The sequence below is a fragment of the Pteropus alecto genome, unplaced genomic scaffold, assembly GCF_000325575.1.
Source record: "Pteropus alecto unplaced genomic scaffold, ASM32557v1 scaffold131, whole genome shotgun sequence".
Lineage (NCBI taxonomy): Eukaryota > Metazoa > Chordata > Mammalia > Chiroptera > Pteropodidae > Pteropus > Pteropus alecto.
The window spans coordinates 396,442-414,263 of record NW_006434709.1 but is presented as its reverse complement, the minus strand read 5'-3'; the positions used below and the strand labels follow the sequence as shown (position 1 = coordinate 414,263).

Here is a 17,822-nt window from a genome sequence, read left to right as displayed (position 1 = left end):
ATGCTACCTTACCAGTGGCGCAGATAATCTTTTCTATACAGGTAACATGTTTTGTGGCCCAAACCACTCCTTCCAACCCCACCATTCACATCAGTCACAGGAATGTCATGTTCTAATTTCATGAGTTATCAAACTGTTTGATTTCTGACTCTGGTGCAGATGACTGTCAGTTTTACAGGTTATTATTCAAGATCATACACAATCTGAAGGTCAACAAAATATTTCAGTGGAGCATTTGGAGAGTATTTTTACTGACGGCATTACCGATCCATACACTTGACTACTAAAGGGCTTACATACCACTCTGTTTTCTTCCACCAAGAATATCCTTTCATTAAAACTTTCCCCTCCTACCTTCCCCCACACCTCATCTTCTCCACCATGACTCCACTGACAACTGCTCAGTAAATACTTAGGAAAACTACAGGCCACTTCCTACCTCTCCAAAATCCCAAGTTACATTCCAGCATGTAAAGGACCAGTATTAAGAAGTACAGGTGGGAGATGGCTTTCTTCCTGTTAAATATAGCTTAACGGTTGGGATGAAGACTGACACCTGAGGCCTTTTAAGATGTGGGCCTGCCCTTCTCTGAACCAGGCCTCCTAGTTAGGGGTTGTTTAGACTGGTCTGGATGAAACATTAAAAAAGAAATTCCATTGACTGTATATCATTTTGATATGTGGTATATCAGACAAAATCAGTTTTTGGTATAAACAGGTGTTCTACTGAGGCTAAAATATAAGAGATTATTAAGCAAAGTTAAGATTTTTTCCACAAGAGCCAGCAGCAGTCTGGCAGAGGGAATGTTCCTCTGAGTGAGAATATTGTTTATTAGACTTAGGGCAGGGCAAAAGAGAAGAGAAGGCAATTTGATTCAAAAACCAAAATTTCATTGAAAGGAATCAAGATAGGATAGGAAATAGGAGAGGCAGTTCTTCATAGTTAGGTTCTTGAGTTATTCTCAGGTTTATCCACCTGATGTTGACCAGCTGAAGGTATTGATTTTACATCAGAATTTGTTCAACATCTCCAAAGAAATATACAATTATTTCTCTTAGGTCCTATAGTTGTTTTTAAGGCAAGTTAAGTGCCTGCAATGGAAATGCACTGTGTTTACTTTAGAATGAAGGTTTAGAAATTGGGGAATAACTGGCCTAGAGGGAATGTCACAAGCTCAATCTAAAAAAAGCCGCAGATATCTTGGGATGGCTTTGCTGCATAAGAGTCGTTGCCAACAAGCTCCATTCAGGAGATCTGATGCAATGTCACAACCTAGTTCATTCAGCTTTATAAAAACTTATGTATATCGGAAGTAAATGACAGTTGGGGCCAAGGAAGAGAAAATAATGTGATATTACTAAAGAAAAGAACATACTCAAACTTTTTCCTGTTGGTCATACATGTAAGGTGAACAGACATAAAATAAATAAATAATGTATGTAATTATCTGGGGGAAGTTGGGAGTTCCTCACAATGAATGTGAATAACAGAAATGTGAAATGTCTCTGCATGGCCTGCAAAAAGCAGCATTTGATGAGGAAAGGCATAAGACATTAAAAAAAAAAAAAAAGACACATGAAGAAGCTGCACAGTAAAAATAAAGAATAAAGAAGAGAAATTAAGAAATGGAGATTTAAAGAAATTAGCTTAATACTTAAAGGAAGAAAGTTAGTCTAGATCCTGGTTAAGTCAAAACACGTACACAAATACACACGCTTTTAAAGAAAACTTAAAACTAGCTATTTTCTATGCTTTAAGTACCTTCTTCCCATCAATATCTATCTTCCTTTCAGTTTAACCCTCTACCTTTTCCATGAGATATTTTATAATGACTCAGGTCTACAAAGACCCCTCCATTTCATGGCCTCTTTGTATTTATAGACACAAATTTGATCTAGACTTGCTTTGTTTATTTCGCATCATTTATATAAAAGTCTTATATCCCAACTAGAATGTAAGTCGAAATCTATTTCCCCATTCCTTGAATTTGGGCTGGCTTTGTGACTAGCTCTGGCCAACAGAATAGAGAGTTTGCTAGTTCCAAGTGTAGGCCTCAAGGGGTTGCACATTTCCTCTTGCTCTGTTGGAACTCTGTCGAGATGCCATGTGAATAAGCCCCTGGGTTAGGCTGGATGAGAGATCACATGGAGCAGAGAAGAGTCAGCCCAGCCAAGACATCCTAGACAAGGCAATCCCTGGACAATCTAGAAAACTGATCTCGAAGCCTAGATGAGCTCAGCTGAACCTACTGTAAATTGCCAATCTGTAGAAATTTGAGCTAAATAAATGGTTTTCATTTTAAGCCAATGCATTTTGGAGTAATTCGTTATGTAGCAAAAGCTTCAGAAATAACTGAAACATACACAATGGCTATAACCTATGAATGTAATACTCATCACAGTGTGCCTTATACCAGAATCAAGTATTTGCTGATCACCTCTTTGCTCCTGGAGGACAGAGACTGTATTACATTCCTTTGTGTATTCCCATAGCACCTAGGTTGTGCTTTGTTCATAGCAGGCTCTCAGAGTTTAATAAACTAAAATAAAAATCAACTGAGGCTCATATTCTGGTTGGTGTTCATCAGTGTTATCTACTGAACATTTAACAGCAGAAGAAAAATACAAACCATAGAACTGTTAAAGAATCGAATAACTGCTGAGAATCTACTATTGATTGGCCTTGCATTGTAATTCTCAATGATAAACCCTTTTAGGCCAGCAAATGTTAATAGTTGAAGTGTACATGTCATTTCAAGGTAATTAATAAGTGGGCCCTTAAATTGTGCTTCTCAAGATTTAGCATTAACCTAAATTTGGATTTTGACAGAAATATGCACATATTTAACATATGAATGTGAGCTTGTACTGCTATCCTACTTTTATGAACTTGAAAATGCAGAAAGTATAAAGTAGCAAAGACGGAGATTTTGATTTGTACTGTCTAATTCACATTATTATTAATAGCAGGCTTTCTAAACCTAGAAATCTGACAAGTGAGATATATATGTAAATTTACTATAACTTTGAAGTGCTATACAAATGTAAAATATCATGAAAGCTTGTATATTCAAAATGTCATTTCACTCTTTTCCTTAAGAAGCAGGAAAATTAGAATAGACAGGACAGGTGAGAAAGGATGAATAGTTTTGCTATCCATGTCTAATTTGCTTCCCAGTAAAATTCCATAGCTTTAAAATGACACTCTGCTATTACACTCCATAGAGAGATGATTTCATCACATATTCCATGTTTTGAATATTTTAAAAACTATTATCCAATTGATAGTGTCTGAATTACTTTAAAGCAAAAGAACATGAAAGCATGATCAGAATAAATATACTCATAAACCAGTGTGGCAAATACACTCGGTGACAGTAAAAGAATATCTTTGCTTCACTGGACTGGGGAAAAATCCCCTTCCTGCATGGGTGTGCACCCTATAACCTGCCTTAATTTTAACTTCTTCCTTTAACTTCTGCCATTCCTGTTTATTCTTATCTTTGACTTATAAAGGGCATAATGGTTTAAATCAGTTAATAAGGTGGATAAATGAATCAGAACCTAAGACGTTTTACTTAGATAGGCTAAATATACTGTTGTTAATAATATGTCTACGAGAAAAATATAGACCGAAAGGAGTAAAGTCTCCAATTTTGGTCCATAAAATCAGCCACATAAGGACTAAATAAGGAATGATTAACAATGCTACATTTGAAAAAGTCTCAATTACTGGCAGATAGGGAGCCAATAAATCAGGATAAAAAGGTTGTCCCCCAAATTTGGGTGTGTTAATAAAAACATAAAGAATCAAAGGGTCAAAGTTAAGCGAGAGAGATTTCAGCTAACTTAAAAAATACCTTCCTCATAATCAGATTGTCCTAAGGTGGACTTTGCTGCTTCGGGGTGGTGAGATCTCCTCGAGGAGGATGTTTACGCACAGTCTGGGGTGCTGTACAGGAACTCAAGTATCAAGCCAAAGGTTATACTATATGATTTTTAAAATTTGCCCCCAGCCCCCAAATTCCATGTCCATTTTAGGATTCTGAAAAGTATATGCAAAGGATACATATTCAAGGACATTTAATCATGCCTCATTTGGGTAAAGATACCTCCTTTGAACACATATTCCCAGTATTTATAGTTTGAACATCTCTAAGGTCAGAAGAAGCAGTTTCCTTTTAAAAAGATGCCCACTTTAAATAAGCTGTGAGAATGATTAAAATGAACTGCAAAAGGATCAATATTTTCAGCATGGCGTGTGGAAGAATAATTTTTCTCACACTAGTTCAACCTACCTGAGGCCTAGTAAAAGTAAGCTACAGCCTGAGAGCTAGGAAAGTTGTTCAAAAAATCTAAGTTAAAAAAAAATTTAGGCTGCTTTAACAGAGACAGACATAAATAGAAATTAGGTGATAGATTCAATGGGAAGAAGCATAGTCTTTCACTATTAGTAAAATTTTGAAACTTTGGGTTCTACTGTTAAAACATAAAGGGATCTGGAGAACAGAAATGTAATAGAAAATAAGAACGTAAGCATAAACAGAAATGCTCACTGACAGCTCACAAGTACTTGAGCATTCACCCTCGGCTCAGATTCACCTTCTTTTGGCTGTGCTGTCTAACTCATTCCCATAGTTAACATTTTCTGTGAACACTAGTTGCTTTCCATAGGGACCAAAACCACCAACTAGAGAGAATGACCACACTTCCTTCTCATGAATAGTGAGAAGGGAAAATTTTTTTCTTTGGATGCGTTTCTCCAACGAAATTCAATTTCTGCTTTCCAAGAAAAGCCAGTTGGCTCAGAAGTCTGAGAAGAAACAGGGGGAAAGTCCAACAGATCCATTTCACAAAACCCTAAAGCAAAATCCCAGTCTTTCAGCCTTACATCAGCGAAGGGGTTAAAACCTAAATGTCTCAGTTGAGTAGCTAAATCCACAGGTGGAAGGGCTTAAGTGTAGAAAGAAATACTCAGCTCCATTTGTGACCATGCTGGGAAAGCCTTTATGTGTAAGAGAACCCCCACCTCAGCCCCAAAATATTAAGTTGACACACGTTTCTGGGACGCGGCCTGAATCCTCAAACTTTGGCGGATCTATAGAGACACAATTTTCTGTTTTCTGCTTAACAGAGCTTTCCAGAATTGTCATCAGATGACAGATTACACCACCCATCCACAAGGATTCAGGGGTAGCTCAGGCCATCCATTATGGGTTAAAAGCTGTTCCAGCATGAATCAAGTCACAGTGGTAAGGAGACTACCGATACAAGGGGTCCTACAGCTTTAAGAAATACCCTGGGCATCTAAAAGTTTTCAGAATGCAAACTATGTCAGCTCTGAAAACAAGAGGCACTGCATCATTATGGCAGGAGAAACAAAGCCAGGCCCTTTTTTAAAACAGACCAAAAAAAAGATTGTTTTAATAGGAGAGAAGCATCAGTCATTGATTCTTACTTCATTCACACTTTCTATCCAACCCCATCCATCTTCAGAGTGAAGAGTTGACAGAGCCCAGTTAACTTTCTCCCTCTTTAGGCCCCCGCCCATCCTGCTCCTCTATACCCAAACCACCAAGGCCTACCGACCCACCATTTCGGTCTGCAGGCAACAGCCCTGTGGAACGACTCTTTCAACCTGATGGGCTTGCAAAGCTCAGGTATGCCTAAGGACCAGCTTTCATCGCATTACTTTAATAGAACTGCCTGTCAGGTTAGCATGACTGCTTAGGGCCTTTGCTAATCATCTTCTAAAATGACCACTTAGTCACTCATGGCTGACCATATTCCACAAAGGAAAGGACGGAAGACTTAAGGCAAGAGAAAAAAGTCAACATACCAAACCAACAATCCAGAATGTAAAATATTTCATTTTTCTTAAAAGCTGCTGCCCTCATTATCTGCAAACAAAAGTTCTCCGGGCAGGCAGTCTCTGCATCAGTGCACCTGCTTAGCATTGGTTTGCTGAGTTATCTTTTTGCTGTGTCTGCAGAAGCCAACTATAGCACAATGGGTCACATCACTTGAGGGTCACTTGAGTCCCTCTACCCTCTGGGTCCCTCCTCCCACCTCCTGCCTTCCCTTCTACCCACAAAACCTTTAACTCCACCATAGCTAAGGATCCCAGATAGCTAAATAAAAGAGGTGGCCTCAAACACAGAGAAAAACCCTTAGGTCTCCAGTGTGAATCGCCAACGCCAATCCCCCTCCCCTCCCCTTTTCCTTAAGACCTGATGGTCTTCAGTCACACATCTTAAAAGAAAAACAAAAAACAAAAACACAAAGACTTACTTGTCTCAAGTCGATGAAGGCCAACTGCAGCGTGTCCTCCTGGAACCCAGGCACCGGGCCGGATCTGGCAAACTCTGTGGGAAAGAAAAGAGGATAAAAAGCGCCTTTAACTAACCATGGACAGGGAGATTGGCAGACGGATGACAGGGAAGACAAGAGAGGCAGGGGGAGAGGAGGACCATGCTTCTAAGGAGTCATGTCTCTCTCCCTTCAGCTTCTTTGTCTGCCCTTCAAAATTCGTGTCATCAAAACACCATTAATTCCAGCATCCTGACAGCAAGGAAACTGTACTAATTCGACCTGAAATTTATTCCCATGAGCCGCGCTGGGCTTCAGAGTATTTGTTTTGTGAATGGACAAACAACTTGCAAAGGAGGAGGGAGTGGGGGAGAGAAAAAAGTTTTTCCTCTCAACACAATAAAATCTTCAGCTGTGAAACTCTTTTCAGTTCCGAAAGCTATTTATATTTTAGATCGCTGAAGGAATTTTCTAATTTCACGCCTGTCACCTCATTCCCTAAGCATTTATCAAAAAATATTCCCTGCCACATCATTAATTATTCCCTCACTGATTATTTGTATTATCTCATGAGTGCATTATTGCCAACACACACACACACGCACCCCAGCAGCAGAGGCTGCCCCAATCCAGTGTCTGGCTCTTGAGCAAAGAAGTATTTGCAGATATGAAAAGGCCAATCTAAATAAATCTTATTACAAAAACTTAGAGAACATTTGCATATGTCCATCCTCCTAGTTATATTCTTCTTCCAGACTTCAACTTCTATTCCAATTCCAAAAATTCTTTTTCTCTTCCCTCCAATTTAGTCTTTGGTCAAAGAGGCCACATGAATGCTATTTGCGATTTATAGCAGCGCCTTGGGTACATGCTCAGTTTATGACTCTGGCTTCTACAACATTAACGAGAAGATAACTGCATAGGGCTATAGGGACAAATCCTACTAACAGTTAAGAATGTCAAGTTTTATTGTCCCTAAGCCCTGCTTATTATGAAATCAAAAGGTCTTGTGTAAGCCCCCTACACACACACACACACACACACACACACACACACACACACACACACACACACACACACACACACCCTCAAGTTTTATTGTCCCTAAGCCCTGCTTATTATGAAATCAAAAGGTCTTGTGTAAGCCCCCTACACACACACACACACACACACACACACACACACACAGCAAATTCAAAAGTTGGACAGTTACTACGTCTTAAGTTGTCTCTGTGAAGCCTGAGTGCGATGGACATTTAACATCAATCTACTATTTACCTCAAAAACAACTTGAGTATCTGCTCAAAGCAAATATGAAAAGAAATGTTTTCCTTTCAATTATATTTTCCCCCAGAAATAAATTTTAAAAATTATAGAGTTATATTTTTCTTTAGAAATTAAATAAAATCCATCGAGATATTTGCATACTTGTCTAGAAAATTACTTTATACAACTGCAACTGGATAGATTCAAATGATGATTTTTGAAGACTGATAGGAATTTCTTTTCTTTAAAAATATTTTCCATTTAAGGGCTTCTTAGACATCACTGGTTTTCACAAAATTCTTGCCCCACTTTAAAAAATAATGCTAACAAGTTAAGTTGCAGGAATTATAGAAACAGTATGTGAAATAAAATTTAAAACAATTTATAAAAATAAAATATAGCATAAATATATTATAAAACTGTACACAAAAGATTCTTATATTAGACATTTCAAATAAAAATAACGCATAAATAGAGAAGAGAAACTACATAGCATGATTAGCATCACTAAGTTTCTATTTGCTTTGGAAAGAAAATTCAAACGCTATTTCTAAATTAATTCTGTCATACAGATAGCCCAAATGATTAAAGTTTTAAAAGAGTAAAATTTTAAAAGTGTACAAATACTTGATGAGGGCCCTGTTAATAGAAAGCGTGACACAATCCATCCTTCATATCTTACAATAGCCATTTTCTGTGATAACCTTGTATACAGCAGCTGTTCAAGTCAGATGTACAACTTTCCCATAATGTGCTCTTGTAGAAAGCAGTTATTTGAATTATAGCTACAGCCACTCTCTTTGACAGCCTTGATTGTCAGGTGGTCAGCTTAAATAAGCTTCCCATGCCCCATGGTTTCATCCAAGGCTGGTAGATTATCACTACTACTTCTGAATGACTCAAGGCTATGCTATATCATTTGCAGTATTGCAGTCCCCTCTGTCAGTAGGAACTCTACTTGAGTCAAAAATGCAGTGACGAGCAAGGTGTTCTTCTGCCTACACATGTCCAACTCAACAGAATTATTCCATGATACATGGTTTGAGAGCTGGCTACACATTCTTGAATCTCCTAATTGGGCATGCTCCCTAGGGCTAACAGATGATGCTGATGAAACCACTCAGGAATCTGGATGTGATACATATTTAGTTTTCAGAGTCTCACTTTACAGACCTCATTTTTATGACACACTGAATCTTCCAGGTTCCTAGGGGCCTTTTAGATTTGATTTTCCTTTTACAAATTAGAGAATCGAAGAATGACAATTGCATTAAGATGTGTGAAAAAGATTAATTTTCATGTATAGCTTATGGAAATGTCTAATTACAGTATATTCGACTTCATATTTGTATTTTTCTCATTGTCTTATGTCATTCTTGTCTTCCCAGGTAAACTCTTTAGGGATAAGGACCGGATCACAGAAGCTAACAGGTATTCAAAATAGTAATTGTTCAACACATATTTACATATTAAATAAGTTACAAAAATAGCAAGATTCATTAATTATACACATTCCTCACTGCCAAATAAAAATCTTTGGATTGCAATAGGTAAGGTGTCCTCAACATGAACATCAATCAGCAGGCTTTTGGAATTTATAAGCTTCCTAAAATCCGGTGCACAATGATTGAGGAAATGGGCTTTGAAATCATAATTAATCAGAGTTTGAACCCCAGTTACTAGCATGGGCAAATTACTTACTTTTCTTAAAGCTTCAATATCTTTATCTCAGAAATGAAGCTAACAGTGCATTCCTTATAGTGCTGCTATGAGGATTATATGAAATAACACATGTAAAGCAGCTGGCAGAGTGCCTGGCATATCACAATTGATTATCATTACAATTAGTTTTTGGTGTGAATATGCATTTCTCCAGAAAGAAGGTGCATAGCTTTCATTGAATTTTTGGAGGGTTGGTGACCAAACAAAGGTTAAGAAACACCGTTCTATATCCAGGACAAAATATCAGGAGAAATTCAGCTACCATTCAGTGATGAGTTAGTGAGCTATCATTGCAAATTTATTTACAGACAAATATTTCAGTGCTTCGCTTAAAGGCAGTTGGTCTAACTAATTACTAGTATATTAGCCATAGCACAATAATTTCCATTAATATTGCTTTAAAAATGCAACAAATGCATAAAATAGATATGTAATTTGAGACTCAATATATCTTTAAAAACACGACTGTTCTCCTAGAGTCATTTTTTTAGACATATGAAAAATATTAATAGCACAAGTGTGAATATTTTTTAAAAAGAAAATTTGTATATAGTCTGATTTCAACTGGGTAAAATATAACATGCATAGAAAACACAACAGTAAGCACCGACTTTATGATGTTAACTGAGGAGGTTAGTGAGAGGAAGATTACAAGAGGGCTTTATTCTTCTTTACATTTTATAAACTTTTGAAATGAGTACAACTACTTTTATAATCAGAGAAAGGTAATAGAAGAAAGCACACATACACACACACACGCCAAATTATTTAGTGATGATGATTTAGTGGTACTTCTCTAGTGGCAAAAGATATAACTTATTCAAGAGTTAGCATTAAGGCAACTGGGATTGATTTACACACCCCAATTCCCAGACATTGCTTGATATAAAGGAGGAAAACTACACATGGGAGGGGGGCAAGAAGCCCCCAGTCTGCTGCAATACATTGATACAAACACAAATTGATTATACACAAGAAGCCTCTTTAGAGTCACAAATGAAGATCTTTTGACATCACAGAAAGGAGTACGTGAATGCAAGTGTGGCCAAGTGGAACCAGTAGATATATAGGGCACAATGGACAAGGCCCTGTCTGGACTTGTCTGTGGATTCCAAGATCTGTAGTAGGTTTTCAGTCTCTAAGTTTCTACAGCCTGGAGTTGCACAGTGGCCTCAGCATCGCGAGAACATCAGGTGCTTGCTCCACTTAACACAGAATCAAATCTTCAAACCTTATCTTTGACTATCTCATGTTACTTAGAGACTGAGTCAAGGTTCCAGTGAGGCTGGCAAGAAAGCTTTCTCTTGGAAAACTTGTTCAGGTCAGTAGAACCCCTGAACAGCTCTGCAGCAGCCTACAGAGAGCTTGGCTCTTTCCAGCAACTCTTCCCTGCCCTTGTCCCTGCCCTTTCAGAGTCTATGCTGGTGTCTGGGCCTGACTCCAAGATCTAATTTGCAAATGTGAAAAATCTTTTATTGAGAAAATTACCGACTCATTAAGTTAATAAAGGAAATATTTCATTTAATAAAATAAAAAGGTGTGACAGTCATAGGAAAGAAGGCATACTGCTAAGTGAAGGTATAAGCGGGGAAAGAAAATCATACAAAAAAGTATTTTACTTATGAAATAGCCAACGTTCCCTCACATTCGCATACATACTTAAATTTATGAGGTGTGACAATTGTCTTTAAAAACGATATTAATTTCTCAAAAATATCCTGTAGGTTTACATTTCTAAAATCTTACATTGTAATGAAATGAAATTACCAAAAAGAAGAAAAAAAAAGTAGAGAGTCCACTCATTTCAAAATGCTTTCTAGACTTCTTGAAGGCTAATCTTAAATTACTAATTCTGTCACTTAGAGGAGGAAGAAAAAAAAATTTTTAAGTAAACTTTAGAATTAGTTGGTACATTCCCATTTGGCTAAAGAAAAAATATACATTTTACAAAGAACACTGAGCCCTAATTAGAATAAAATGATTGAGTCAGAGTTAGAAGGGGCTTTGAGAAGACAAAATGATTGCCTTAGTCTATAATCTGTATATCTAGATAGGATTTTTGTGAGTTTATCAAAATCAAGTTGTGATAAACAAAATATAAAACAAATTCTTTTGAATATCTGTAAATTGACAATAGAACAATAATTTTCAAAAGACGATGAGGAACAAGGTAAAATTTATTTCAGAAAAGCAAACCTAGTATAATACCTAGCAAATAGGTAAAATAATATTGTTACAGGAAAACCTAATTTGTTCATGTAAGTGGAAGTTGAAAAGACATTAGACAAAATTGTAACCAGAGGTCCCTGAATAACCTTCTACGCTATAGGTCCCAATGAACTTCCAGGTCAGGCAAGGGACAAGATAGCTCCAGCCCTCATTGAATGGACCAGGGGTTTGGTTTTGGCCAAAAATGCCAGGTGAGAAAGAAAACACAGTACCTCGGAGCCCAAAGAATGTTGGGTACTACTTGTTTATATCTTAAGATCATGTCAGGTCACATGTGGTTTTTGTGGGATTGAAAAAATAAGAGCTGCTGTTGCTGTATTAATATAATGGTTTCCTGGTATCTGGCTCCCTGGAGCAACAGATAAGGAGTGTGCTAGACTACGAAGTGTGGCTCCAGGGAAACTAAAGCCTTCTTGCATCACTTCACAGTTGCTCCACTAAGCTAATTACAGAGAGGAGTTGATGGATTCCACAGGGAATCCACTCAAGGCCCTGCTGGTCAGAGAAAGGTTGGCCAGAACATAGGAAGTAAGAATTAAGGCAAGAGATAGCAAAGAGACAGGAAGAGGGCGGGGAATGGGAAGAAAAGGCTCCTTGGAGACTCAACTGACTATATCCATAAAAGTGTGCTTTTATGAATATTTTACATAAAACAATAGCTACCTTTAAGTATCTAGACTATTACTCTGTGATGTAAATGATTCTTTGCTTTTACATTAAATATATAATTCAATAAACCTCCCACATCAAGAAGGACAGAGAAAAATATGGGCTAACTCAAACTTATTCTCAAAGTTTCTGTGAGAGAAATCTGATTAAAACTGATAAACTCTAATGCCAAACCAGTACTCCAGTTTTTAAAATTTAATTCTCCAAGTTCAATTCTCCAAGCTCCTTTTGCTCTGAAAGACAATTGAAAACTAAGACAGATAGAGATGGCTTTTTAAGTAATAAGGATTTAACCATCCTATAAGCTAGGAAATGGCCACAAGCATGAAGGAACTTTCATGCTGCTCCTAAGTAAACAGGCCAAACAATCACTATCTGGCTGTCCTTTGTACAGTACCACTGAGAGGAAGTGAAGGTCCAGGCACTTGCAGTGACTGGTGTCAATGACAGTACCCGAAGAAGCCGCCTTATGAGGAATAAACCTAGTAAGTGGGAGAAATTGATTTCTACGTCTTGCCTGACATAAGAATCAGCAAACAGTTTAATGAAATTAGTTGGATGAATCTAGTAAAACAGAAGAGAAAACGATTCTGTTCAAGACCTAAGATGGAGATAATATGAATTCCTACTGTTTCATGGAGTACAGGGGGCATTGGATGCCTACATAGAAATACATGCTGCTCTTTGACTACAAAATAATATTCTAAATGACAGATAACAATACTTCCACTGCATTCACTAAACAGTGACTTTTGTATTGTTTGATTCTTCACAGGGGAAGAAGGGTTAAAGAAAGTCAAGACCATAACAAGTCGTAGAGCAATGTCATGCCAATGGCATTGCACTTTCCCTTAATAAGCCACAGAAAAATAATGCCTCCCCCCGCCACCCCCCCAAACAAAAAAAGTAAAGTATGTCCTAGGACTTGAGTCCACAATCTAGAATCCTAAAGCTGAAGGGAGCATTTGTTATTACTGAGGACTTTTACGGATGAATTAAGGCTACAAAGGTTAAGTCCATGAACTGGTTAGAATCTAATCCCTCTCAAAATTCATCATCCACCTAGAATGTCTAAAAACAAATATTCATTTTACATATTCTTTTATATACAAAATAAATATACTTTTCCATTTAGTTAGGGAATAATAAAATCATAAAAATATATAGATTTGTGTAAAGTCATAATTTCCCTCTGAAGTTCCCAAATGCCTTATAATTTTGCAAAATAAGGGCCAATTTCATAATAGATTTTTTAAAATTATGCTGAAAAGAAGCCTCTCCCAATTAGCAATCGGCGGTACTTCTGTGCATAATCTCTAGGAAAGCTGAGGATATGCCATGAAAGGAATGGATTTCCTAAGAGATGAGAAAGACTGGTATTCTGAAGGAGTAACTTTATATCCTTGATATTTTTACTATGCTTTTAAGGACTTAATTTTATCCATGTGTTTGTTCAGCATTGATTATTCTGCTGTATGAATACATACACAAAGCTATAGCTATCTGAAATTTTACACTGAGAAAGGGCATTTAACATAACAGTGAAAATCAATTCTCTTGGAAAAGCACTGTCCAAATAGAAATGCAAGCCACATGTGTAATTTTAGAATTTCTAGTTGGCACATTAAAAAAAGAAAAAAGGAAAAATTTTAAATTAATAATATATCTTATGTGACCCAATATATCTAAAATATTTTACTTTCAACATGAATTAATATTTTAAAAATTACTCACAAGGTTTTTTCAAAATCCAATAGGTATTTTACACTTACAACACATCTCACTTCTGACTTGATGCATTTCAAATGCTCATGGCCACTGTGGCTGGTAGCTATAGAATTGGACAGTATAGCTTTAGATGATGTTGATTGTAATGAATGTAAACCAAAACGAAATGTGTGAAGAATGACTCCAGATTTTGAAATGACAAAGAAAGAGCACTTCCCAAATTCAAAACAATCTAAATTCTATGTTTACATTGGCTATAAAATTAGGATTAAAGCACATGTCCATGATACTATACAATGGCTTTATTCAGCTCATATTTTAAAAATTTCACCCTCTGAGAGAGTTGTATGTTTTGTATATTCTTCACCATGCCTGTTAGTAAATTTTTATATCACCTATTAATCCTTATGCTAGTATTCTTACCATTTTTCTCTTCATCCCATTATCTCTTTCTTATATCTAATTTATTTATTTTTCAATTTTTTCTGTTGAAAACATCAGATCATTTTTAGAAAGCAGTAAATTTTTTAAAAATGATGACAGTTAATTGGCATGTAAGTTTCTGAACAAAGCTCTTTGCTTTCGTTTCCACAGCCAGTGGTGACTAACAATCTTGATCTATAAATGCAAAATGTTACATAAGTGTACAATATAAAATAAATGCTGACCATTAAAAGAAAAAAATATCAAGACTCACTCTCAGGACTCTTGAATGAGGTTGAGCTATATCGTTCCACACTATGAAAAAAGCTCAAAGTCAGAGAAATAATTAAGGTAGGTTCCACATGGGATGTTTCCTAAGTTAACAAGATAGATTTTTTAAAACATCAATACAACTTTTTCTAAACTGACAGTAGATAATGTTTCCTTGGTACACATTTCATGGACAGTCTCACAATTTCCTAGGAGAACTGGGTCTCATAGTCTAAGCTTATGTCCACAGAAAATGGACATATCATTAACTAAGGTAACTTGGATTGCAACCCTTTCTAGAGTATACTTATGTGTTCTGGCGCCAATCATATAAACTCTTAGTGCCAGATGTCTCTGTTATAAAATGAAGGTAATATTTTACTTACTTAAAGCCATGTAACTGAATCAAATATATTCTTGAAGTCTGAGATATAATAAAAAATATGAATCTGGTCACTGTCCCCAGCTCGGAGCAGAGTTTCAAATTCCCTTGGAAGTTCCTGAGCAATAGGAGTGTCTTTTGCTATTCATAACAAGCTCCTTTGGACCATATCTAAGTTTATGCTAACAAGGTGACTGAAGGCAGGCCCTTAGTTTTAAAGGAGAGGCTGGACAAGCCAGAATGACCAAGGCTTTGATTATCAGGTTTAAACCTTCAGCCCCATCCCCAATCTCCACGGAGGGGTTAGAGAGTGGAGATTAAGTTTAATCATATAACCAATTATTTATTGAGTCATACCTATGTAATGAAATCCTGTATAAAAATTGGACACTGAAGTTCACTGAATCTTCCTGAATGGTGAACACGCTGATATGCTGGGAGGGTGACATGCCTGGATTCCATAGGGAGAAGATATGGAAACTGTGTTGCCCACCTTTTGCCTAGGACTTGGTCCTATGCATCTTTTCCAGTTGACTATTCCTGAGTTATAGCCTTTATAATAAAACCAATCATAGGTACAGCACTTTTAGTGAACTCTGTGACTTTTTCTAATGAATTATTGAACCCGAAGGGAGTGTGGGGAGCTCTGAGTCTATAGTCAGCTAGGAAAAAGTATGAGTGGTTTGAGGACACGTAAGACTTGGCTGATATCTGATGAGGGGCCGTATTGTGGGACTGACCTTTAACATGTAGAGTCTGCACTAATTCTGGGTAGTTGGTGTTAGAATGGGATTGAATTGTAGGACACCCAGTTGGTATCTGAGAATCATTATTGGAACACAAGGTCTAATTCAGATGAAGTGCAATTTAACTTGTTATTGGGTCCATTTTAATATCTAGGCTATAGCCATATATGTCTCATACCATAATCAATATGAAACCTAGAATTGGATACTTTAAAATAATAATATACATTTTCCCCATATGACCACTTCTTCAATGAATCAAAAATTTAAAGATATTAAATTAAAACAAGTCTTCATTATTAGAGATTATTTTTGATATGGCAAAGTACAAAGTTCTACATATCTTGCCTGGGGAAAGCTAACATTTTCTAGCTTTGCTTCTTTGCTTCATGACACTGTTCTAGTGTTAGCTGAGAATCCCCCACTCTGATGAAATTTTAATATAAAATATTCAAACAGTGATTCAACATCCATGTAAAATAGTTGCATTAGATCAATATCAACATAAACACTGGTCTGCTATTCTGGTTACACAGGCTAATGAATTTTCAGAGGTCAAGCTGTAAACTCAGGATCCATCTTACTAGGGAATATAAACTTTGCCACTAACAGATCAGTTTGGGGTATGTTTTCTCTTTTCTTTTTTCACCCTTAAACAAACAAACAAACAAAAACAAAAACAAAAAAAAAAGAAGAGGAGACTGTCAGTGAAACCTGAGACCTCAAGCTGGTAGTTATAAGGTAAGGGGTCAAGGAATTGACTTCAGACATGCAGGAGCTCTGGAGGAAGCTGCAAGCATTTTACCTTATCCGCACTGCTAAGAGAGGGAGAGATGAGTGTTTAAAGAGAATTTAGGTTAGCTGGAGGAAAAGGAAATGAAAATAACTGGTTTCTTAAGGTACATCAACAACTTCTTTCCATGGTAAACTAGCACTTTTAAAGGAATTTCTTAAGTGCTAGGAGGTATAAGAGATAAATGAGCATCTCAAGAATTAAAAGCACTCCTGTCTTTAAAATGGTCCTTGTTGAAAGCCCTCAAAAATGCTTTTCTAAGGGAGAGTAGGGAATCTCACTCTTTTCCCTGGTTAATTGCTGGGGCAGGAGCTTAAGCTACTACACCTTGTTTCCATCTACTGACAGGTAGACAGCTGACAAAGAGATTCCAGTGAGTCAGAGGGGAAGAGCAGGCCTTTAGCAGTCTGACCGCTGAGATCTGGTAAAAAACTAAGGAGACATGAATTTCTCCAGGAAGGGACATCATGAGAAGGAAAGGGCAGAGAAAGACAGGAAGAAGAGAAATATTACTCGGCCAACTTTACTGATGCCTATAAAGAAAATAAAGTAAGAATCATTTTTCTTTTATTCTTAGTTATATGAATAAAATTCTTAGTTATATGAATAAAACATTATATGAAATGTTTGATGTTATTTGCAATTAAACAGTTCCAAATCTTGAGGCTTAATAATGGCAACATAATGAAAAAGAACCAGTGACATTCTCAGAGGCTATGAAATAAATAACCCTTCTTTCCTTTTCTTAGTCAATTTCTGAAGGAGTTGCTTACAAGCACCGATTCAATTTCTTTATCTTCATTCATTCCTCATCTCTCTGCAGTATGGTTTCTACCACCCTACTTCCACTAAAAGTACTCTCTCCAAAATCTGCTTTGGCTTCCTTCTTACTAAAGCAACACTTTTTCAGGCCTTATCTTACCTGACATTTGCATGTACCATTCAGTATATGGGACCTATTTATACTAAAAAATTACTTACCTAAAATTCATTTTTTCCCCTGAAATTCAAATTTAACTTGGAGTCCTGGTTTGCATCTGGCAACACTACTCCTAACTAGTTTCTATGTCTAGTGTCTCCCTTCTCCTATGCATTTTTCACACTTTTGCCACAGTGATTTTTCTAAAGCAGAAAATGATCATGTCACTCTCATGCTTAAAACATATAACAACTCCCTGTGTACTTAGACTAAAGTACAGTTGACCCTTGAATAATGTGGGGGTTAGGTGCTTGGACCCCATACAGTCAAAACCTGCATATAACTTCTGACCTCCCCAAACTTAGT

General features: G+C 36.8%; 1 protein-coding gene across 1 annotated transcript in view; it reads right to left on the bottom strand.

Moving 5' to 3' along the window:
- EXOC6B (exocyst complex component 6B) overlaps positions 1-17,822 on the bottom strand; it is a 519,851-nt gene that overhangs the window by 132,963 nt on the left and 369,066 nt on the right. The window contains exon 20 of the mRNA XM_015587609.2: positions 6,292-6,365. Within this exon, the coding sequence (XP_015443095.1) occupies positions 6,292-6,365 (74 nt within the window). The remainder of the gene's footprint in view (positions 1-6,291; positions 6,366-17,822) is intronic.